The sequence below is a fragment of the Apteryx rowi genome, unplaced genomic scaffold, assembly GCF_003343035.1.
Source record: "Apteryx rowi isolate R43461 unplaced genomic scaffold, aptRow1 scaffold_33, whole genome shotgun sequence".
In the NCBI taxonomy this organism is placed as follows: Eukaryota; Metazoa; Chordata; class Aves; order Apterygiformes; family Apterygidae; genus Apteryx; species Apteryx rowi.
The window spans coordinates 884,551-907,869 of record NW_020449752.1 but is presented as its reverse complement, the minus strand read 5'-3'; the positions used below and the strand labels follow the sequence as shown (position 1 = coordinate 907,869).

Sequence of the window (23,319 nt, the reverse complement as noted above, 5' to 3'; positions counted from 1 at the left end):
ATCTGTAGGTGGCGGAACTAGGGTTATGTTGTTCCCCTATAGCTTTTCCTCATATGTTTCCTGTATTTTAAGCAGAACAGAAAACAAATCAGTCCCGACACCTGACAAAGGACGAGGTGTTGGAATTGTCAGCTTGGCGCCTCACATATTGGTTCTTGGTGTGTTCTGACAGGGCTGCTTTGCCAAGTGATAAGGAGCACGTGAGGGCGTGTACCTGGAATCTGGACTCGCCCTCATAATTCAGTTTACAAGCTTATTCCTATCACTCTTCCTTCTTTTGTAATTCCTCTTCTTCATCTCAATATGTGAAAAACAGTGATACCCAGTATAATTGATACTCAGTGTAATACCTAGCTGGGTGTTATAGGGAGAAGTTCTGAGGAGGGAGGCTTCCGAAATGCAAAGTAGCTTTTAGCATTTAAGGGTGTGGACATTTGGAAATAGGCAAGCTTAGGCTGGAAAACATTCTTCCCTTCCCCTCCCTCGGTTCTTCTCTTGATATCTTTCTCATTGGTAATCCTTTTCTTTGGCTGCAACAGGAAGTTCTGTGTCTGTCCCTGTTTCTTTTCTAAAGCTTGTCTAGACTTGCATTTAAACGTGAAATATCAACATACATTACTTAGCTTGTTTTCTTTAAAATTTGTAAAGCCGTACTCTAAACAAGGTGTGATATCTGTTGATTCTTGCAGAACTGGCCATATTATAGACTTGGTTTCAAAGAGAACTTTAACTGTGCTGCTTTGATGCGTGCTAAGGTATATTTTGCCATATAGGTTGTGGGCTTTGGGAAATGAGCATTAAATTGAACCTCTTAAAATGCTGACATCACCTGGTTGTGCCTTGGTTTCCATGATGCATTAATCAAAACTGAACAGGTTTTTGAGGTACGTTATTCTCTGTCAGTGAGAGCTGAGTGTGCACTTCTTTCCTCTTTCACCCTGGCAGAGGTTAGATCCTTTTTGGTTTCACTTAGATCTCCTTAGTCTTTACAAGAAAATAAGGTGAAGAACTGTTTTCTGGAAAATACTTTTATTATCAAATTATTCCTATACAGCCTTGTTACCCTTGGTAACATAATTCTGATCTATGCATGCACTCGTTTGTAATTCAATTGCACCAAAACAAAAAAATCAACAAACACCTCTAGTGCAAGTTAATGCCTTATGTTATTTGGGTTTTTGTCTTTTTTTTCTTTTCCTTTATGTGTGTTTTCCTCTCTGGGTGCTCTCCAAGTTCATCTTCGAAGGAGGGAAAATTGTGCTTGTTACAAAAATAGATAGCATTTCAATTTCTAGACAAGTGTAAGCTTTACAGTACAGTAGAAGGTAAATTATCAGCCTCTTAAGTCCTTATTTCTTCATGAAATTCATGACATTTCTTCAACCCTTCATGGGGCGAGCCCAAGTGATTATTGCACAGACAGGACGTTTAAGCAGCAGAGGCTGAATGAGGATGGAGAAGCAGCTCTCCACAAGGAGGAAGGTGACCAGTGATAAGGACTGTTTCAATAATACATGTTCTTGTCCCACCAGCCTGCAGTATGAGAAAGAGAGGGAAAAAAATCAGTAACTTTATTTTTTCCCCCAAAAGAGAAAGTAATCATTGTGACCAAACGGTCCATTTCTAAGCAGCCCATCCATCCGAGGCAGCTAAAGTCAGTGAATGAATTAAAGGATAGAAAAGGACGCCTTACACTCAAATTCTAAACGTAGAAAATTCTACTTACTTCCTGGGTATCTCCTGATAAACAGCTTGCGGACTTCATCATAGACCCATATCAAGATGGCAAATGGCACAGCCACAAACCAGTACTGAAACCTGGGAGTGAGAAAGGRAGTTTTTATTCAGAAGCATCTAATCTCTCCACTGTTTTTCTGACTATTCTTTTTGATGTCACTAAAAGACAATGTGGCCTTCTTGGGTTTTCTTTTTTAAACTTTAGCCTTCAGAGAATTAGAAATAAGATGATGTTCATGTAGGCCTCCCAAGCCTAAGTAGTTGCTTGAATTCTTTTATTCCAAATATCAGTCAGAAGTAAACACTACCTAGTGGAATTGCAGTCTCCAAAGATGGCAGAAAAATGGAATAGTTTGAAAGTGTTATAAATAAAAGTTGCTTGCCTAGAGTTAAGCTAAGCAAAATATTATCTAATCTCTAAAGAATATTGGGATGTCCTGGGAAGATATTAAAATGTTTATTCTACACAAGTAAGTTTCTGTATCCTTGGTAATAAATTTAGTAAAAACAGTAGTGCATTTTTTTGTGGAAAATAATGGCCTTTTTGGCTAAGAAATTGTTCACCCCGTTCTTCACAATGAATGTTCTTAAATATTTATCTTTGAATTGAGCTCCCGTTTGCCTGTTTCTGGCAGAATGGTACCTCCAGGTCTGTTTATGCTTGAAGGGCAAGGGAAGTAAGCACTCAGCAGAACTCACCTGAGGGGTGTGAAGTTCAGGGCTGTAACATGTCCAAGGCCATAAGTAAGAATCAGAGCAATTCCTATCTGGGAAAATATACCCACCCAGATGACTTTGTTCCTACAAGAAAACCAAAGAGGAAAGGTTACATGCCTCTGTCCATGTACGAAAAACTGCTGCTGCAGCATAACGCAAAGGCCATGCCACGTTCCGAGTTACGGCTGTGTGTCTGGTAGCTAGCTTGAATGACGTGCGTCAGATGATGAGCACTTGCAAGCACAGTAGCATGGAACGACTGGTAGACTCTCTAGCACTCTTGTACATCACATTCACCTGTATCTTTCCTGCTACCGTTCCTGACCTAGCTGGATCAAAGCTAGCTTTAGGTAGACCTGCAGTACGCTTTAGTCATGTCTTTGAGTTGCACTGTGAATGTGCACATTGTGACCCATGTATATGGAAGAAGAAGATATACATAGGTGTAGGCTCTGTGCCTGCAGATAAAGAAAGGAAAATAATTTGCTTTCCTATCTCTGAGGAAGAAAATATACATAGGTGTAGGTTCTGTGCTTGCAGATAAAGAAAAACAATTTGCTCTCCTATACTTTGACTAGATGCCAGCTTTTATACATGGCCTCTGTCTGTCCAGTTAGGTATTTCTAACTCCCTGGCTTTCATGGGTTTGAAGAATACAAAGTCTTTTGCAGAGGGCAGGCAGGGAGTTTGACCAGCAGGTACCTCTTCTTCTGGAAGGCTGCGATTCCCTTGGAGAAGACCAAATACACATTTTATTGAACAGAACGTAGAGTTGGTTTTTAAGGTGATGCATCTTCAGAGGAAACAGTATGAAGTCTTTGTTTAACGAAACCCACTGTTATGAAGTAGGAAAGAGGAGGGGGGAAAGTGTCATAAAACATTTTTCTGAGACTTGCTATTGCTTGAATCCAAGTTTAGTCTTGGCTCAAAGACTAAATATCAGTGGTCTAAATCACTGAGCTAACCTTCTGCTAAAGTTACCAGTACGCTAATTTATCCTTCCATGCGTCAGGTAAGGAACCTGCAAACCTTACCTGAAAAGACCCTGCTGGAAAATGGAGTTTCTTCGTGTTTTCCTGATGATCAAGTCTGCCACTTGCTGAATTGTGATGCTGACAAAAAAGGCAGTATAGCCAGTCCACTGTAGGTACATCCTCTGGTATTTAGTCTGCAAAGCAAAGGAAAACAACAAATAGCTGTGTTATAGCAGACACTCGTATTTTCTGCAAGTGACTGCAAACCTAGAGAGTAGGATTTAAATTATTAAGATGTGAATGCAGCATTATTGCAGATTTAGAAGTGTGAAGATCAGACTTTGGCCAGTTGTTCCAGTCTGCTAAGTTGCTGTAGGTGAGTTATGAAGCTGGAGAGCTAAATTGGTGTGGGGAGGAATACATATTGATTTATTAACTTTTTTATTTTTTTATTAGCTTTTGTGTATTGTGATTTCTGTAGGGTGAGAGAGAGAGGGTAAAGAGTGAAAGCAGGAGGGGGAGTCTGGAAAGTCCTTCAGTAGTGCTATTCAGAAGCAGGATTGAGAGATTGTGACAGTCGAAACATAAAGTCCAGAGAAGAAGGTGTATTTCCAGAGGCTTTGAGTCAGAAGAAGGGAAATTCTGGAAGAATGAATGAATGGAGTGTGAGTGGAGGAGCCAGGTGGTAGAAGCTCTAAAGAATCTATCCTGAGGGACCGTTAGATGAAACTAACTCTATTTATACATTTAAAGCTCTGTTTCTTTCTTTCCCTAATCTTTTATTTTGGAAGAGTGTGGAAATTTTCAGAAAGTGTTGGGTAAGCGCGAGGGTGTTTCAGTGGTTCTTTACCCATTCCTGTCCATATGAATCCTCAAAGTCATTAATGGCGTTGCTTTCCCAGTTGACTCGCACGCCAAGCAACGCGGAAGGGAGGAAGCCTTGTTCAGCATACACTGTGAAATAAGTTACAAAGGCTCCCACTGACTGCATGATACCTGCAAAATCAAAGAGGGAGGAATGAGGAAGAAGCAAAATCTAGGAGCACTGGGGAATTTGGGGGATTTAAGTGTTGGTCTTAATCTCCTAAGCTGTGCAACTTGACATGGCTTTTAATACAGCTTTACAGCTCTCAGTGCTCTTAAGCTTCTTGACCTCTGTAGATAGAAAACGTTGTACCGGTAGATAATGAGGGACAGAAGGAAGCTAGTTTTTTTGCCTAGGCTACCAYAGCGAACTGTGATCGGAGGCAAGATTTGAATTTCAGATCCCCCTCTTGCTCTCAAAACTGAATGAAGCTGCCTCTGTCTTGCTATGCTGATGCAATATAGTGTTTCAGAGAATAGGCCAACCTACCAATATGCAGATAGGAGTATACAGCAAGCTGCTGATTCACCAGCCTGTCTTTCCTTTTGTTTCGAGGTCTCCTGTTCATAATATCACTTTCAGCTTTTTCATAGGCTAATGCAACAGAGGGAATCTACAAAAAAAATAAACCATCAGAATCTTGCTGGCAAAATTTGTACGCTCCTCAGAGGCTCACCAGAAAAGTTTTACTTTTCAAGTGTTTCTGTTAATATACCCTGGCTTTTCAGTATATACAGAGCAAATGAAAGAAGGCCTAATGTAGCACTGTGTTGACACATATAAAGGATTTGAGGGAAGGCTGAAAGTCTTTTATGGGTCTAATGATCATATGACAATCCAAAGGGCTAGAGGACACTGAAAACGTTAAAGGGTTTCCATATCTCCCAGATTGGGCTCTGATCAAGTGTCTGGTATTCATTCCCTACACTGACTGCAGTAATCTGTATGATCTCTTGACAGCAGTTTGTATGTTCCAGTCGAAAGATACTGCCAAAAGTTTTGCTGGTCAGTGCAGATCAGAAAAGTCTTTTCTTTCCACTCACCCCTTTTTTCTCTCTGCAGTTTTTTTCATCTCCTCTTTCTCCATACCCAGCAGTTTTTAGTCTAGTCCTCTACCTTTTTACCAGCTCATTACGCGGTTGTACGGTAAGACAGCTAATTCTTCCAGTGACCTGCACATCCGTCTGCACCCAGCCTCCCTCATTTATCATGATACTTCAGTAAAAAGTAATTGACTTATAAGACACCAGTTATGAGACGGCAACTTACAATGTCTGTGCCCAGGTCGATGAAGAGGATGGTGATGGTGCCAATGGGCATTGGAATACTGGCAATAATGTAGATGAGAAAAGGGCAGAGCTCAGCAATATTCTTAGTCAGAGTGTAGGCAATTGTTTTCTTCAGGTTATCAAAGATCAGGCGGCCTGGAAGAAAAAGAAGCACTTCTATAAAAGCTAATTGCCAGTAGTGTTTTCAAAAACAAAAAGGAAATTTTTAACTAAACAAAGTAAAAGTATTTATGGTTTGTGTCTGCACTCCTCATACTGTTTTTTCCTTTTTTTTTGAAGCTATTCCCCTACCTTTCCTTCCACCCTTCTGAAAATTCAAGGGAAAATAAAAAATCTCTTTCATTGATATTCTTGGGAAGAGAAAAAAATCCCATTCCATGATAAGCTTTAGTGTTCATGGAAACTGCAGTCTCTTTGCTGTGAGAGAAGAGTGGAGTGTGATAGTGTCACGGATGGAGCAGGGCGAAGATGATGTGTGAACAAGCAACCGAATGAAAATGTAGAGGGAAAAATTTGGATCTTTGTGAGGCTCAGAACTGTACAGGAGCAAGTAAGATGGGAAGTGCCTTTGTCTGGAGTTTGAGCAACCAAAGATAGCAGACTGATGATGTACTTAACAAATATATGTAAAAGAGAGGGGGAGAGGGGGATGATTTTCTTACTGTCTGTGGGTTTATCATGCGTCTATGAATGCAATTAATTCCCTAACTTTTCTGAGTATCACAACCACATTTCCAAATCCAGGAAGGAGATAAAAGAAAAAGGAAGGGAGTGGGTGGGGATGATGGGAATCACAAGGACCCGTAAGTCCTGTGTGGCTGTCAGTAGCTTTCAACTAAGAAAGTGAATAGCAACATAACAACATTATTTTTACCTTCTTCCACTCCTGTGACAATAGAAGCAAAGTTATCATCCAGCAGTACCATATCAGCTGCATTTTTAGCTGCATCAGAGCCAGCAATACCCATAGCAATTCCAATATCTGCTTTTTTAAGAGCAGGGGAGTCATTGACTCCATCTCCAGTCACTGCAACAACTGCTCCCTGCAACACACAAAGGATCCAGATGTGATTTTTTGAGGAGACTGTGCTGTCTTCCACTAGGGAAGATCTCTTCTTATCATGCTCCCTGTCTTTAAACCTCTAGGAGAGAGTGAATAGATGAGTACTTCCTGTATTCCTTCATTGCTTTTTAAAGTTAATCTGTGCAGCTGGAAGGTGCTTTGTGAACCATACGGGTATGATTTTCTGAATCTTCTTCCTACCCACATAAAACATACCCAGTGTTCAGAAGGACCATAGGTAGGATCAGTGCATCAGCAGCAGCCTTCTGTGCTATAGGTGTCTGTATCTGAATTTGTTGCCTTCCTCCCTTCATAGTTAGCAGAGAGAAATGGGAAATTCAGGGCTATGATTTATATCTTCCTGAAGCAGACATCTGAAGTAGATGCATTTAAGATCTGATTATTTCTTTCCGTGCTATACAGCTTTCTGGCTGTAAGGGAGATGAAAAAGGAAGACATCTCTCCCAGTATATATAGTTTATCCCTGCCTGAGTTGACCCAGGCGCATCTGTGGGAGRTTCGGTTGACACGACATGTTCTGTCCTTCTCTTTATTCTGAAGTGTCTATAGAATGAGTCAGTTTTGGTATTAAGTGTAAATTACGTAACTGTTCAGTTAGAGAGACTTCTCATCTTACCCAGCATCTCTTGGTCACTGCCAGTCTGGGCTAGAATTGTGCTAGTAGCTGAACAGATGGAAAAAACTGATTCCTCAAGTCAATTTCTCTGGTGTTTTCCAGAGAAACATCTGCTGCAGTTAAGGTTCCTCTTCTAGTTGATGCAAAAATTCATAGCTTAATAGCAATTCAGAGTGTTGTGAGTGGGAGAAAGCCTGGCAAACTGATTAAAACAAATACTGAATGTCCTGTCCCTTCGGGGATTTAGCGTAGTGTCATTACCTATGAATAATGCCATGTACAGAAGGGCTTATAAGCTCTCAGTACTAAACGTAGCAYGTAGACTGACTGGCTTAGGGATTGGAGGGGTCATTCTTCTTTATCCTTTAAAAAGTCAAATCCACTAGGAGTGTGGGTGTCTAAGCAGTACAGAATACATTTACTCTATGTCTGCCAAAGACCATTCAAAAAGAAGGAAAAAAGGAAAAAGAGGTGAAATAGAAAGATTTTATCCTCTCCCCCTCCGCCCCCAAAGCAAWTCAGGCTTAAACCCAAAGAGCTGATAATGGTGATTGGAAAGCTCAGCTCTGGTGTAATTACAAAAATAAAATAATGGTTTGTGCTGCATCTGCTTTGTTTGCAAAGTTCAGGCAGGGCGGTCGCGTAGCTTTCAGTTCACAGCATCTGTTTAGAAAATGTTGTGTCAAAGGGGAAAATCCTCTGATAATGTGAATCTTTTTCAGAGCGCAGCACATCTCATTTCTTTCCCTCTGCCTCTCGTGCTGGCTGCAGTTAATGCTACTTTACGTAATAGTAGTGCCTGTAGATGGGACAAACCCTCTTTAAATCCTGCCTTATATTCATAAAGTTCTGTGAGTTGTTGTACAGTCTTCAGAAGTAAATATTAGGCTTATCCCTAGATAAATCATGCTTTGACATTTTGTGGGATTAATACCTTATTTCGCTTCTAAATATTCCTGTGGGCAGGAAGTGCATAGGTTTAAATAGCCCACGAGAGATAAGATGAGAGGATGTGGTGACAATGTTGCTTTTATCTGAGTTTGAAGAATTCCTGGGGGAAGGCTCCTTCCCAAAGAACGTACAAGTCTTAACCCAGGAAGCTTTGCATGCATCACAGCAGCAGTTTCTCAGAATTACGTGCCAAAGAGGCAGTCAGACCTTCAGTACAGCTCCAAGCCATTCAAACTTGGGAAAAAATCATTTTGTCAGCAGGAGTTCAGAGTCTGTAACGGGAATTGTAGCATCTTGGATTCTATCCAGAGGAGACAGGAGTGTAATTAGTCGGTTTGTGGCAATCTGATATGTAATGTCCTTGCACAATGAGAAGAATATCAGCAAGGCTTAGAGTGCATTGCAAATTGGCTTCCATCCTCTCACCTGGGGGGTGATACCTGAGGAAACGCTACTGCTTAGTGAATGCCCTATAGCCGTATCTGTGTATGACCTTTCACATCTCTCACTCACCTGTCTTTGGCAGCCTTCCACTATAATCAGCTTCTGTTGGGGCGATGTCCGAGCAAAGACTATCTCTGAATGGTTACACAAGACCTCATCCAGTTGCTGCAAGCTCATATCCTTCAGCTCCATCCCATTAACTACTGCTGCTGTAGCTTGCCTGTAATAGCCATGGGAAAGCTGGGTAAATTTTCAAATCAAAAGGCTTAGATAAAAATAGTGCACTCATACAACATATACAGCTCAACACTGAGGAAAGCAGCAAATGGAGTTAATTTCAGAAGCCTAAGTTGTTAATCAGCAGGTGTTGAATGAAGCCACTGTAGAAATCCAGACTGTTACAGTTACCTAGATACAGAAGGAAGTAATTGAAGCTTCCTCCTGAGTAGACAGAACTAGCAGAAAATGCATTGTAAAGAGGAGTTGGGGGTGGGGTGGAGCAATGGTAGGGGGAGACTTCTTTTCTGTAAGAAGCTTTTATGTTTCTCTAAATATGTTAATATTTTTACATTTAAAAGGTGAAAGAGGAACTTGAACTGTTGGTCGTTAGGTCATCGTCCAGCATTGCATGTGATTCTAGATTTTGCTTTCCATAAGTGCATTTTTCTTCAGGCTGGCAGTGACAGCAAAGTCCAGCATGTTCTGCAAAGTAGTATTTGCTAGGATTTTTCAAGGGCCAGTGAAGACTGAGATGCACTGACCTACATGCATAGTTATTTAGGTGGAGATGACACGTTGCATGAACACAATGGCTGGGAACGTACCAAGCAGCTGTAGTATAAAATAGGCTAAAAGCATTGTGGAGGGAGAAGGCATAGCTGTCAGAAAATGAAGTCATACGTATCCCTTATGTTCTGTCTGCTCTTACTGTCTATCGACTTGCTCAACTGGAATGTTGAGGCGCTTAGCCATATCTTCCACAGTCTCGCTGGTGGCTGAAATGATGCCTACGCTCTTGGCAATGGCCTTAGCAGTGATTGGATGATCGCCAGTGACCATGATAACCTGAGGAAGGGACAAGCACTTAGGGTGAGTGAGAAATGTATACACAATGGATGTAGAGAGATAAGATGAAATATCTATTGTTGTAGACCAGGAAGCACTTTAGAATCTGCACTTGGAAAACTGTATTGTGTACATAACAAAGACAAATTATGACTATTAATTAATTAGCTCTATATTGACACTAGTTCTGTACCTCTTGTTGTTGGCCTTAGTTTATCAGGGCTGTAAGGGAACCATTTATCACAGGTAGCAAGGTCAGAATAATGCAGAATAAAGAAGCTTTTATATATGAATTTACATTACATATACTCAAAGGTGAGAGTGTGTTAGAGCATCGCGTCATAAACTGGATCCTTGTGACTCAGGTGTCCTGACAGGTAAAACAAGGATTTTTCTTAATATTTCTTGAAGAAGGGTTGCTAGTTGCCATGTCTGTCTTCAGACTGCAAAAAATTACGTCAGCTCTGGGACTCGGGATTCATCTCATCTGGGGTCAGTAATTCTAATAGCAATTTTGCTTTATTTAGCTAGATTACCTCTCTGCCTAGAGCTGAGAATTCACTTGTGGGTCTCTTCAGAATGAAATTAGAATTGCTGCATCGGGTCAGCTTGAACAGTTTTTAGATTTTAGTGATTCCCATGCATGAAAGTTCTTAACAAGTGTAGCCTTTAGGATCTGTGTCCTTACACTTTCACAAGATTTTTTCTATTACTTTACGCTGTTTACAAGTCATTAACTCTAGCTGACAATGGTTTCTGTGTTTTAGAAATGGATCCAGTGAGACAGTATCTGAGCTTTTCCAAATTTGGATATCCAGTCTCAGTTCCACACATCTTTACTGTGGTCTGTTTCCCATATAAAATGAGCTAAACTTTTATGCCTCTCCAGGCCTTCAAGTAGTTTCTTCAAGTTATAGTTGCAGAACAGTGTTAATGGCTTGAGCATTTACATCTTTTCATAGATACCTCTGGAAAGGTGTTTACTGACAATGCACTGAAAGATCTTACAGTTTTATTATTGTGAGTCTTTTTGTAGACTCACTGTGTAGTTCATTGTAAAAACCCTACCTTGATCCCAGCACTACGGCATTTTGAGACAGCATCTGGCACTGTGGAACGTGGTGGATCAATCATAGATAAGAGCCCAACAAAGCACAAGTTGGAAGTGGGGAAGTTCATGGAATCTGTGTCAAATGGGTAAGTGTCTGGAAACTCGTTTTCAGGCAGGTACAAATGACAGAAACCTGGAAACAAACTTAGGATGATGAAATGAACAGGAGATGGTGGGAAAAAGAGGAGAGCTTGCTAAGGCTTTGTTTGTTTGTTTGTTTGTTTGTTTCTATAAAACTCCAGTGCATTTAATGCATAGCTTTTCATGATGGATTTTTTTAATCTGCTGCTGTAGCCTTCACATAGAAGTTCATATAGGCTTAGCATTTAATGCAACAACGTGGATTAGATACTTACAGGTTTTTCTTAGCTATGCAGTGTGGCAGGACAAAAATCAGTATATACTGGTAAGAGGATCCTTGCCACAGAGAACTTAAAACACATCAGTGAGGTTTTAACGCTCTGCTTAGGAGGCTGTATGCTTTTCTTTTTTTCTTCCACTGCAAGAGGAATTAGGTCCAGAAGCACTGGGTTGTACCAGGATTTAAAACCCCATTTTGCATTGCAGTCCCTCTGGTTGTACTCACCCAGCACTCTCTCTCCCATGCCCCCCAGCTCCATGTATGCTGTTTGGAAAGCTTCTGCCTTTTCACTGTCCAGTGGTTCTTCCTTGCCATTGATCATGATGGTGCTACATCTCTCTAGAATCCTCTCTGGAGCACCTTTCATCACCAGCAGAAAGCGTTTGTCATTGGGATCGTCTGTCTCGTGAATGGAAAGCTGCGTGCCACAAACATGAAATAATTTGAAAGAGAATATATGATACTCATCTGTTTCTGGTTTTGGTCACTTTGAATGGAAATAATGTTTCTTATCCTTTTCCATGAGAATATTGTTCTTTCCATGAAATGGCATGAACTGCATTCATTATAGCTTAAATTTCCCATGTCGTTGCATTTCCGCATTAAAACTCACATGTCACAAATAGTTGAGTTAGACACAGTAATGGAAGCAGATAGGTTGGAAATGGTCTGGCCTAATTTCCAAAAATAGAACACACCTGAAATTTGTTGGTAGAGTTGAAAGGAATTTCAGCCACTTTCTTGTTCCGCGCTCTAATATCCATGACGTCACCCAAGACGACTTCTGCAAATTTCAGCAGAGCTGTTTCAGAGGCATCGCCTACCACAACTCTCTGTATGCACAAAAGAAGAAACGGTTTGTAGTATATATACTTCTGCACTTCCATCGAGAGAGCTTGTATACTTTTGTAGCATTCTTCAGATGTTTAAGCATCAATGAATCTACATGAAGCAACAGTTGTTCCTAAAAATCATTACACTAACAATTTGGGGCATTTTTACAGTTTTACAGTTGCTGTTAAAACAAAGCTATAGCAAAGAGATGAAATTAGTGTATGATTCTGGGAAAGTGCAAGATTTGTGATCACTTTCAGGTTTCGGTGGGAGCTTTATAATGCAGTTCTAGAGTGAGAGCAGTATGCAGGTACAGCTGAGCTAACAAATGCACAAAATCAAATGACTTTGAGGAAGGCATTGATGGAATAAACAGTAGAGATCAGGGATTTGTATTGCCTGTAGTCTAGTCACCAGGCTATGCCACTTCCAGCAGTCATGTGTAAAGACATTAAGCAAGGCATGCTTACTTTTTCTGTCTCTTGCTGTATTAAATTAATAGTGTAGTAGAAAGTTTCTTGATACCTGAATTGTCTTTTTCCTTATAGTGACAGTTGCTCTTGGTTTTATGTTCCCCCCCCCCTTCAAACTTTTTGTGAGTATGTAGCAAATAGTAACTTCAAACATGGGTATGTTAAAACTGAAGAGGCTAGTAAAGCCAAACACAACAACCCATATATATTCCTCCAGAGGAAGACAAATAAATTGATAAGAAGTAAGTGGTACCTTCATTATTGGGAGGTTCTCCTGTCCTGGTCTGAATTCTGCCCGGTTGCAGAGAGTTACAATTTTTGATAATGCTGTCCATGTCTGAGAACTTTGATCAAAAGGCTGGGCTGTGAGGAAGTAAAATAAATATTGTATCCTTTAACATATTACATGATAGCAGTAGAAGCTTAAGTTTGAAACAAAAGGGTTGAATTATTTGCAGAAGAAAATTGCTCTTTTGGTAGGTTCTGTTATAGAGAAATAATTTGACACAAGCCTTTACATCCCTCAACTAACAGTTCTGGCAAAGTTACTCTTTATTTCCCTACTAAATTTGCTGTTGGCAAGTGGATCTGGACTAAAACCTCCTCCAGACTTATTTTCTGTGAGTGGAATTCAAATTTTAATTCTTTCTTCACATCTCTACGTGACTAAGAAGGGACTTTGCTATTGCAGACTGCATTTTTATATGGAAGGGAGATATATTTACTTCAGTTATCAAAAGACATCCTCATTGACACCAGTTTGACAGCCAGTGGGTGTGAAACACCACGTTCAATCCATTTAGTTTCCCTTCCCCACATCCCCTGTTCCCATACTTACTTGTCTGATCTTCGCTGGTATCAGCTGAGTAGATCTGATCATCAAACCAAAGGTGAGCAACAGTCATCCTGTTTTGCGTGAGGGTCCCTGTCTTGTCAGAGCAGATGATAGAGGTAGAACCTAGTGTTTCTACAGCTTCCAAGTTCTTCACCAAACAGTTCTTCTTTGCCATCCGTTTGGCTGTCAAAGACAAACTCACCTGGCAGATGTAAAGAAGTTTGGCTCACTGTTAGTAAGGCATAGTTACAGAACAATAAAATGAGGTTACAAACTTGCTGTTTTTTTCAAAGAGAACTTTTTTTAAGACTTGTACCTTTTGGTTGACAGCAGTACATTGTTTTTATTTGTAATGGCATTATTAACATCAGAGGTTTGGCTGTAACTAGCAAAAGAACACACGTTGAAAGGAACCTGCTTGCATGCTGATGGAAATAAAGTGTGGTATCTAGTTAAGAGGTCATTCTAGATGAAAGAACCTGCTTGGGAGGAGCTCCTAATTGCCAGCTTAATAAATCCTGAATTAATTCTCTTCATTATTGCAGAACTTCTGGTTGGTCACTTTGGGTGTACTTTAGGGCTAATACTGCTTGGGGGTTCTCCTGCTGCTTTTCAGCCAAGGATTTTACTGGTGCTTTGTATGTGTTAATGACTAGAATTTCCATACATCCTTTAGGCTACAGTAGCCTCATTTCCAAACAGAAACAGGCTGTAGGGAAATGATTCATGTCATGCTACCAGGTAGCAATTGAGGCAGAATGGCACTTAAATAACATTCTGTAGAACTGCATTAGGATTGTTGTGCTGAAGTTTTTAGGATGATGGCTCAGTTATGTCAGAGTTCCCTTTTCTGACCTAGGAAGGTACCAACTCTGAAAAATATCTCTTTGTGATAATGATTTTAGGGAATGGACAGAAAGCCATGTGTGAACGCCAAAGCAGATACTTTGTAGCTTGCTACAAAACTGCTAAAGAAAAGGTCTGTAGAAACAGGGAGGGAGGGTGAAGTAAGTTTGAGTTCAGATTTTTTTTCACAGCTGGTGTAGAATTTCAGAATTCATTTGAAGAAATGTTTATGTCCTTTTGATTTCATGGAAGAAATACCCCTGTTTTAAACTTGACTCAGCCGAGTCACTTAATAGATTGAGTGCCTGTCCTGTTTTTCATCAAATAGTGTYACACTGTAAAGAATATAGGAGAGATGAGGAACTACAGTGGCAGCCAGTGGATTCCAACACAGACTTACCGTTACTGTGGCTAGCAGTCCCTCTGGCACATTGGCCACAATGATGCCAATGAGAAAGATGATGGAGTCCAAAAACTTGTATCGCATAGAGACAGAAATAATGAAGAAGAGAACACCAATGGAAATGGCCACTCCTGCTACCAGGTAGACAAAATGTTCTATCTCAATAGCAATGGGTGTTTTCTCGTTCCCAACTCCTGATGCGAGAGAGGCAATGCGCCCAATGATAGTGCGATCCCCAGTGTTGATTACAATGCCAGTAGCAGTGCCTACAAAGAAATAACAGGCTGTCAACTCCAAGAGAGATTGATCCTGTCTTCTAGACACGGTACCGCTTTGACAGAGATCTTTCTTAGTCTTTATATGACTGAAACATCACCACAGAATTATGCTGAAAATCAGTTAGCAGTATTATGTAGCATCCTTTGCATGTGCCATTTCTGAACGCCCTATTCTCTGTACACACCTTCCACGCAGGTGGTTGAGTAGAACGCAATATTCCTAGTCTCCAAGGGGTTCTCGTGGGTGAAGTCGCAGGAACGGGACTGTGGTTCTGATTCCCCTGTGAGTGAAGAATTGTCCACCTTTAACAAAACAAAGACATACCCATATTAAAGTTAGTAATATGTGATTATGTATAGCCCAGAAGATAAGACAGCAATACATTTGATAATAGATCACGGGGCCATCATCTCTCAGTGCCTGTGTTACTGAGAGAATCTATTTCTGTGGGATTTCAGTTCAATCAATGTCATGTGTCTGTCAATAGGATTTTGGGTAGCAGCCTGAAAGAAAACATGGTATGAAGATCTACTTCCAGATCTGTGGAGACACCTAGTATTGTATTGGTATTTCTGCCTCTGCCCTGTCAAAGAGTATTGCCAGAATATGGTATGGTCACAATGGCTTATTTTGGTGTTCAGGAAGGTGGGGGATGCGACTAAGTAGTGCATGAGGTGGGCATCACAGTAGAGCTTCTGCATAGACATTGTGTCTAATTAAGGATCTGATAATTCCTGTTGGGTGCCCAGAAATTCTTATGCTGTAATAAAGCCTCTTAACCATGTTTTTCCCCTCTCCCCACACCTTACAAATCATTGTACCTTACACCCCTGAGTAAGGATCAGACGAATGTCCGCTGGGATCCTATCTCCACCCTTTATTTCCACAATGTCTCCAACAACCAGTTGATCTGCTGACAGCTCCTTCTTTTCTGCATCTCTGATGACAAGAGCTTGCTGTAAGACAAAGGTACGACAAAAGTAAGCATTGCCCCGTCCTCTAAGTGCCCTACCGAGAGCTAAATTCAGCTTTGCGCACAGAATTCAGGCTGCTTATCGCTCAAGGCCTGCTCTTGTCATTTGAAGGTGCACTATGAGAATAAACATTTATCTCAAATAGAATTTCTTGGTTACTCTTACCTGTGGAATCATTTTACTGAAGCTGGCCATGATGTTTGTGCTTTTAGCTTCTTGATAGTAAGCAAAGATACCAGTGAGTATAACGACCAGTGCGAGGACTACGCCAAGGTAGAGCTGATCAATAAAAGAAGGAATCCAGTTAATTTAAATTATGTGTTCAGCATTTCCTCCACTGGAATAAATCATAGTTCTTCTCTATTGTCTCCGGAGACTCATAAAATGAGATTTTGGGCCAGTCTAAAAGTATTTAATTAAAAAAAAGAGGTTTCCAGGTTTTGCCATGTTAGTGATCAAGTAAGGCTCCTTCAGTATAAAAAAGGGTTTTAACAGCAAGATTCCTGTCTCTCTGAAAGCCTTCTCCAAACTAAAACCTGACACGAACCCGAACAGATTGTATTCCCAGCAGAATGTACCTCAAAAGGGAATCGGAGTCAAAGACTCCAGAGTCCTTTATGGACTTCAGTATTCCTCTTATAAATACTCAAGAATTATGATTATGGGTAGTGGTTATAAAAACTTGCACAGGCGCTCTTAGGCAGAAGTGGTATGTCAGGTATTTGGGCATTTATCAGAAATGTTCAGTAGCAGAGGGAGAGTCCTGAAAGAATAAAATGCCTCATTGTGGTTACTGAATAACTATGGAGTAGTATTTAAACTACTTACATTGTCAAAGAGTCAAATACTCACTTTGTAGTTATTCAAATACTTACATTGTCAAAGGGTGATTCAGCTCCCTGGGCAAACTGAATGCCAAATGAAATCCAGGAGAAGGCAGCTCCTATCCATAAGAGGATGGAAAACCCTCCCACCATCTGCTTGAGGAACTTAACAATTTCAGGAGTGGCTTTGGGAGGAGTGAGTGAGTTGGGACCATCCCGAGCCAAAATCTCTGCTGCTCTTGCACTGGAGAGACCCTGCAAAAGTAAATGACACCATTAAAATGAAGTCACAGAGAACAGATTTTTGTGTCTCAACTCAGAACAAAATTCACATGTTGCTTGTTCCTTAAACGCTGTTCGTGTCGTGGATCAGCTGCAGTAATCTGGATCTTTGATTTCCAAACTCTCTGATTTCATGGTGGCTACTATTAATACCTGCTATGAAGAAACACCAATTTCTTTAGTGGAGCATTGAATTTGGGGCAGTGTTCATTAGGAGTTTTCATTCTCTGACAGATATCTGTCAAATATGCATGTACTAAAACCAAACATCTTCATCAGTTTTTTTGCTGCTGTTTGGTGTTTCACCAGGAAGTCAGTGGTTCATGAGTTCCTTGGGCTGCTTCTCTGTACTCTGGCCACGCTGCATGCTTTGATATTCAGAGGCAGTGCTGTTAGGAGTCAGAGGAACTCAGTGTACAGTTTCTCAGATCTAGTGTTTCCTTCAAGATAAAATCATTTCCCATGTTCTTGCTTGCTACAGATTGTTACAGACAGTGCTAGTGAGAAATGAATTGTGGTGACATCTGAATATCAGATAAAAACTTTCTCGGTCTTTAGGAAAGATGAGGTCCTGCATAAAACATTGACTTCAGGTTTTGTACAGGGATTTTGATTTTAAACCATTAGATCAGACTCCTTCAGACTTGAGAGAAGTTCAGGCTAAATCCAGGTCAGTGCTGCTGGTTGACTTGCTGTCTGTTTTTAGGCTTTATTAGCTTTTTGTGTATTGTATTCATATATATGATATGTTGATTTGAATGCTTTCCCACTGCCTCTACGAAGCTTTGGATCAGCCAGAGGTAAGCTAAGGCACCTGATTCAAACAGTTTCTTAATGATACCTAATGGACTTACTTTGCTGATGCTTGTACCATACTTTTCCTCCAGTTCCTCAGTGCTGAGCTTGTGGTCATCCTGGATTCCAAAAAAAAGAGAAAATGATAGTTAGCAAAAAGAATGTCGGGCTGCTGGAACTTGTATTTCAGGGTCTGGAGAATGTTCCAACTGCCTTATCGTCTGGGACCGTGGGCCCAGTTGCTACTGTGACATCCCACTTTCATGAATAGACAATACATGTTTTTTCACAAAAAGCATGAACCTACTCTATTCTATCCTCAACTCTGCCATTTGCTTTAAAAAAAAAATTTTTTTGCAAGTCATTTTCACTTGACTTGAACAGAAATAAAATGGGTTTCACAACTCATGTGAACAAAAAATGCCTCGTGTGGAGTTAAGAGCCTTAACTGATACATGCAAAAAGTTTTGGTAGATAGACAGATTTCGGGAGCTAGCAGAGTACATTTCACTGGAAGATGGTAGCTACATTTCTCTTTTGGTTTTGGGAGTACTTTTGTAAATACTTCCCTCCTCCAGCAAATCTGTCACAGGAATGGAATGATGCTTTCATGTTAATACTGCTTACCACAAATAACTCTCCTTCTTTTAGATAAATGGTTCCTCTTTACATTCTTACATGCTACAAGACCCAAAAATCCAGTACCGTAGGCAATATATTGATAGAAGAAAGACTGTGGTGTCAGAATATGTGTGACAATGGTCTTTGCACCTGGCTGACAAGGCAGGCTAGGTGGCATTATTTGCTGGAGTCTTGCAGAAAGAAGCAACAGGTTCTAACCACAGTTCGTAAGGCTGCGGGAGAGGGAAATCTGAAAGTTTTTCTCCTTTCCCTGCAGTGACACCTCTGTGGTGTCATTGACCTATTTATATCTCATGCTAAACAGGGATTTAGAAGCCAAGACGTTGTGAGTTCTCACCGTTGTTTTCACGGAATGATTCATTGGTACCTAGCTGCGTCAATTAACTTGTCTGTGCTTTGGCTTCCCATTAGGTACCTGAGGGTAATATTACATCCCCTGGTGGCAAAGATGAGATGCGCTGAGAATTCTTTAGCTGGTATGTGGATAGATCTTGGAAAGATGATAGGTGAGCTGATGCCACATTTTGGAGTTTCCTTGCCTTTGAAATACCGTCTAGCCCATAAATAGCCTATCCTGTCAGTTGCTCTCAGAGCAATTCAGAAAAGAGGTCAGTATAATTATCTTCATTTTCCAGATTGGGAAACTGAAACGTATAGACAGGAAGCAACTTTTCCAAGATCAGCCAGCAGGTCAGTGGCAAAACAGAAATAAAATACAGGTTTCTTGAGCTCCAGCTTAGTGTTCTGTTTTTCAAGTACAGTACGGTTTGTTTGGGGGGGTGGGGGGAACCTGCTCTTAAAGCTGATGTATGTTTTTAGACTGACTGGAAATCTCTGAAACAAAACATTTTGCATCTGCCTTTCCCTCTGTTTCCTCACTGGCTGTGCAATTTGAAGTTCTGGGAAAACACTGATTATAGTCACTCCACCTGGGAAAATGCAGACCTGTTTTGGGAGTAGAGAGGTACTGCTCTGTGCCATTGGTGGCTTAAATAAGCCAGAATCACTCTTTCGTTATAGGCCTTAATTCTGCACAACTTCTTTTCTAAGAACGGCACACCTCAAGAGTGTGAGGAAGCTGATCCTTCCTCATTAACCCTTCCAGTGCAACAGATCTTCTGTTAAGATCTGCAACAGATCTTCGCCCCTTTCGCAGGATTCGTTCAGCCAGTGGCTCGATGCGGTCCTGCCCAGTGAAATGGGAGCTTAGCAACACTCACCAGGTCCAGTTCTTTCTTAAGGTCTTCTGCCTTCTTTTTGTTCTTGTTGCCTTTCAGGTCTTTATACATACCCTCTTCATCTACCTTCTCTGTTTTTTCCAGATCTTTTGTCCCATTGATCTCAACTGAGTAAACATCAGACTTTTTCTGTAAAAGAAAATAAGGTTTTAGCCTTGTGATCACATGCTTTGACTTGAAGGAAGCAATAAAAAATATGACAGACAAATCAAACTCTGACAAATTCACTTTTCTAGACAATCTATGTGTTGTTACTGCCTCTTTTCCTAGCAACTGAGAGTGCTTGACCTTTCCTAACCTGAGGACTCTCCAGCATGTATTACAGCATTCTTGGTCAGGTCTTCAGCTGATGTAAATTACAGTGATTTCTGTAGAAATGTGCAAAACTTTTAGTAGTTTATGATTTGACAGAAAGTGTAGGAATACAAGAGCCCAGGATCTCAGCACTGCCAGCTTAAACCATTAAGCCATGTATCAGCTCCAAGGAAGAGATTGGTGTAAAACCAAAAGATTAAAAAAGAAAAAGAAAATTTTAGTGAGCTGTTTTCTTCGCCTGTTCCTGGAGCTTTCTAAGTACATGACTTCAAGACTAACTTTTTTTTTTCAGTTAAAATTAACATTTACACGTGTATAATACTGTGAACAATCTTTCTTCAAAAAGCAAGAAAAACAAATGTTATTGCAACTTTAACAGTTTACTCATGAAATTAGTGTCTCTTGATCCCATAGTGAGAAATGGGAGTAAACACCATGCTGGTAGCCAAAGAGAAAGAAGTCTGTTTCTTTTCACAGAGCTCAGAATTGACACGGTGGTGGCTAACCCTTCCGTCAATTTTGCCGATCAACTACCTGATACATAAAACTGTTAAATAACCTAGGGAAGCTGCCAGACCTGTTACAATGTTTTGCTTTTATTGATAACCTATGGGGTTTTTTTTTCCTGCCTCCTAACTTTAAGTTAATACCATAGACTGAAGGGCAAACCTGCTGTGTTGTTAATTCACCGGCTTCTATAATCATAGTGTTCCTGATCCTAATTATCTTGTAAACCACATGCCATTCCATGGAAGAGCTATTTGGTTGACCCTGTTTCTTGCTGGGTTCYTTAGAGATTAACTGTCAGAGCTTCACCAGAGTCATGCTTACTGGATCTTATCTGCTGGTGTGCTTTACTAGTGGGATATATGAGCATGTATGCTGTTGCTGTTTGTCTAAAGAATACATGTACGTTTTGCAGGACTCTTGTCAATGTTTGTACTCCTGCAGAGGTAATATTTCAGATGAGCTGAAAGTGGACATCTTCATTATATACAGGCTAAACCAGAGAGCTCTAATGATTGAGACATCTTAAAACTTACTATTTTTCTGAACTCAGAACTGGCATCTTATCCTCAGATACTCTTGAATTAGAGGAATGTTGAAGTCTTGACCTTGTCTATTGGGGAAGGGAAAAGCTAAGAACTGGTGGGTAGTTTGAGGAGTTAAATGTCTGAAATCCATCTCCTAAAGCACTTCAATTTGTTCGGTTATACATATCCCAGATAAAGGACATCTCTGTTACGAGAAGTTCTCATTCTTCTGCCTTGCCAAAGATGCACAATCTGGTTTATCTGTTGGAATTTTTTCTTCATCCACCTCCTCCTTCTCCTTCCTTAACCATCCCACCCAAAAATCTGTTCAGCTTTTCAAATCTCCATAAAGTAGGGAGACCAGGAGAAAAAGAAAACAACTATCTGTTGTGAGAACTTAGCAGATGGAGGAGAATAATAAAAATGCAAGATGTTAATAAAATCTATTGATTGCTCCTATGCATGATCTACTTTCAGCCTTCAGAGAGGGGCTTCTGGGATTCCTCTCTTAAGCACATTTTCAGAAACTGTCAGGCTTTGGCATTTGCAAAAGTAATAGTGTTCATGGAACTGCTGAAGAAGAAACAAGCCATTCCCAGAATTGTTTTCTCTCCAGTCTGCTCTCTTTGCTTTTTAGGATTAGAAGCACGCACTTGTATGGAGTGAAAAAATCAGTTGTTGCACTGGATGCACAACAGTGTCTAGCATTAGTTCCATTTTTCACTTAGCGCACATGCATAATATACCTGTGTATATCAAAACTTAAAAATTAATTCTAGTCCTTAAGAAGAAACCACATGTTCAGGAACAGCGATTTTGGTCAACAGTGTACTCACCTTTACCATCTTGGTGAGTTTATTTCTTTCCTGATGGAGTAAAGCAGACAAGCCAAAGTGTCTGGATGAAAACCAAAAACCCAGTCAGAGAATTAAGTAGCTCCGAGCAGTTTGTGCTATTGGAGTGCAAAAGCTCACAGAGGTTGTAGTTCCCTCTCAGCTGGCAAGCATTCGTTAGCTGGAATCCTGCTCGCACTTTGACATCCTTCAGGCAGGACAGGTTCGTTGTCCRGAACCCGTGGAGAAAGAGCGGTGTTTGCTAGTGCTTTATAAATCAGCATCTTGTGCTGCCGCTCCACCCCTCCCCTTCTAGGTCCAGCCCATCTTCTGTTTCACCTGTAGTAGGTGGAAAAATACCACAGTAATGGGCATGTGGGTTTCAGGTCAGATAGTTTCTAATTACTCCTTTGTAGTGTTTGCTCACGACTGAGGAACAGGTGTATTATTCATCTCACTAGAAGCCAAGAGTTTCCTTTAGAGACTTTCCAGCAGCAGACCCCCCTTATGATTTCCAGCTATCTTGGCAATATATGGTGGGGTGAAGGAAGTCTTACATATGTTTTGCCTTGCGTACCTGTTTACATGGCAAGCTCTTTGCCTGCCTAGAGTCCCTAAAAGTCAGATCCCTGTGCTATTTAGATACTAACGGGGGCTTGGTAAGTTTGTATGTCTCGTGTTAAGTGACTTCTAATAATTGAGCGGAGCAGTGCTCCTTCCAACATCTTAACTTGGACTTCACTCTTTATTTTTGCATTGCATTTGTTTCATTTTTAGCTGTCATGATTAACTGAACAATCACTTTCCAATGTATTTTCAGCAAGAGCAGTTACCTGGACAGCTTATTTAAATTGTTTATCTTGTGTAAACTGCAAGCTTCCATACTGAAATGATAACAAGATTTATGACACTTTTAATACCTGGCATGTCTCATCAGTCAGAAGCCAAGTTAACTTTTTCTTCTCCTCCTCCCTGACGTTTGGCTGAGGAACTATTAAGTCAAATATGGTGAAAGTTTCTTTGTATTTTCATACTACTTTGGGGAAGACTGTCTTTCATCTGACAGAACTGCTCTCACTGCACAACATAGCCTTTCAGCAATTGATCTTTTACATTATATAATTCAGGACCTTCAAATTGCATAATTTGAGAAGCTATGAGAAACCACAGTCGCTAGCTGGTGATTCAAATTGCGGTGCGAGATATAATGTGTTAACAGTGATAAACAGTGTTGACCATTTCAAGCCATATGTGTAAGTTGTTAGCCTAGGGAAGCCAACCAAGAAGTATCATTTACTATTTTAACAGGAGCAAGAACAACTTAATATTCAAATTAGGGGCAGGTTTCCAGCAACTTGAGTATCATACCTCCTTAAACAATGATTATATTAAAAAATGTAACTGCTTCTGCTTCTCAGTTGGTGTTTACTGGTCTTTTTCCGTGACATTCTTCGATGTTAGAACAGTTATGCAAGCTACAAATAGAAACGCGTAGCTG

At 40.5% G+C, this 23,319-nt stretch overlaps 1 protein-coding gene across 1 annotated transcript; it reads right to left on the bottom strand.

Moving 5' to 3' along the window:
- Positions 1–1,012: 1,012 nt before the first annotated feature.
- ATP12A (ATPase H+/K+ transporting non-gastric alpha2 subunit) lies at positions 1,013–22,067 on the bottom strand. Its single transcript, XM_026071718.1, has 23 exons — positions 21,825–22,067; positions 19,622–19,768; positions 17,819–17,878; positions 16,734–16,937; positions 16,024–16,137; positions 15,706–15,840; positions 15,069–15,186; positions 14,603–14,871; positions 13,360–13,558; positions 12,775–12,884; positions 11,913–12,047; positions 11,440–11,632; positions 10,811–10,986; positions 9,606–9,742; positions 8,747–8,897; positions 6,457–6,625; positions 5,563–5,717; positions 4,783–4,906; positions 4,279–4,424; positions 3,489–3,622; positions 2,437–2,538; positions 1,727–1,818; positions 1,013–1,533 (listed from the first exon to the last, which is right to left on the bottom strand). Exons 1-23 carry the CDS (start codon positions 21,831–21,833, stop codon positions 1,505–1,507), a joined length of 3,108 nt encoding a protein of 1,035 aa, XP_025927503.1. The 5' UTR covers positions 21,834–22,067; the 3' UTR covers positions 1,013–1,504.
- Between the last annotated feature and the right edge of the window lie 1,252 nt (positions 22,068–23,319).

Bases quoted from the DNA above. Each gene is read 5' to 3' on its own strand.
- ATP12A (XM_026071718.1), bottom strand. The intron at 16,138-16,733 runs GTAAGTATTTGA...TTTATTGATCAG, and splicing joins CTGAATCACCCTTTGACAAT to CTCTACCTTGGCGTAGTCCT. The intron at 14,872-15,068 runs GTGTGTACAGAG...ATTTCTTTGTAG, and splicing joins CTCAACCACCTGCGTGGAAG to GCACTGCTACTGGCATTGTA.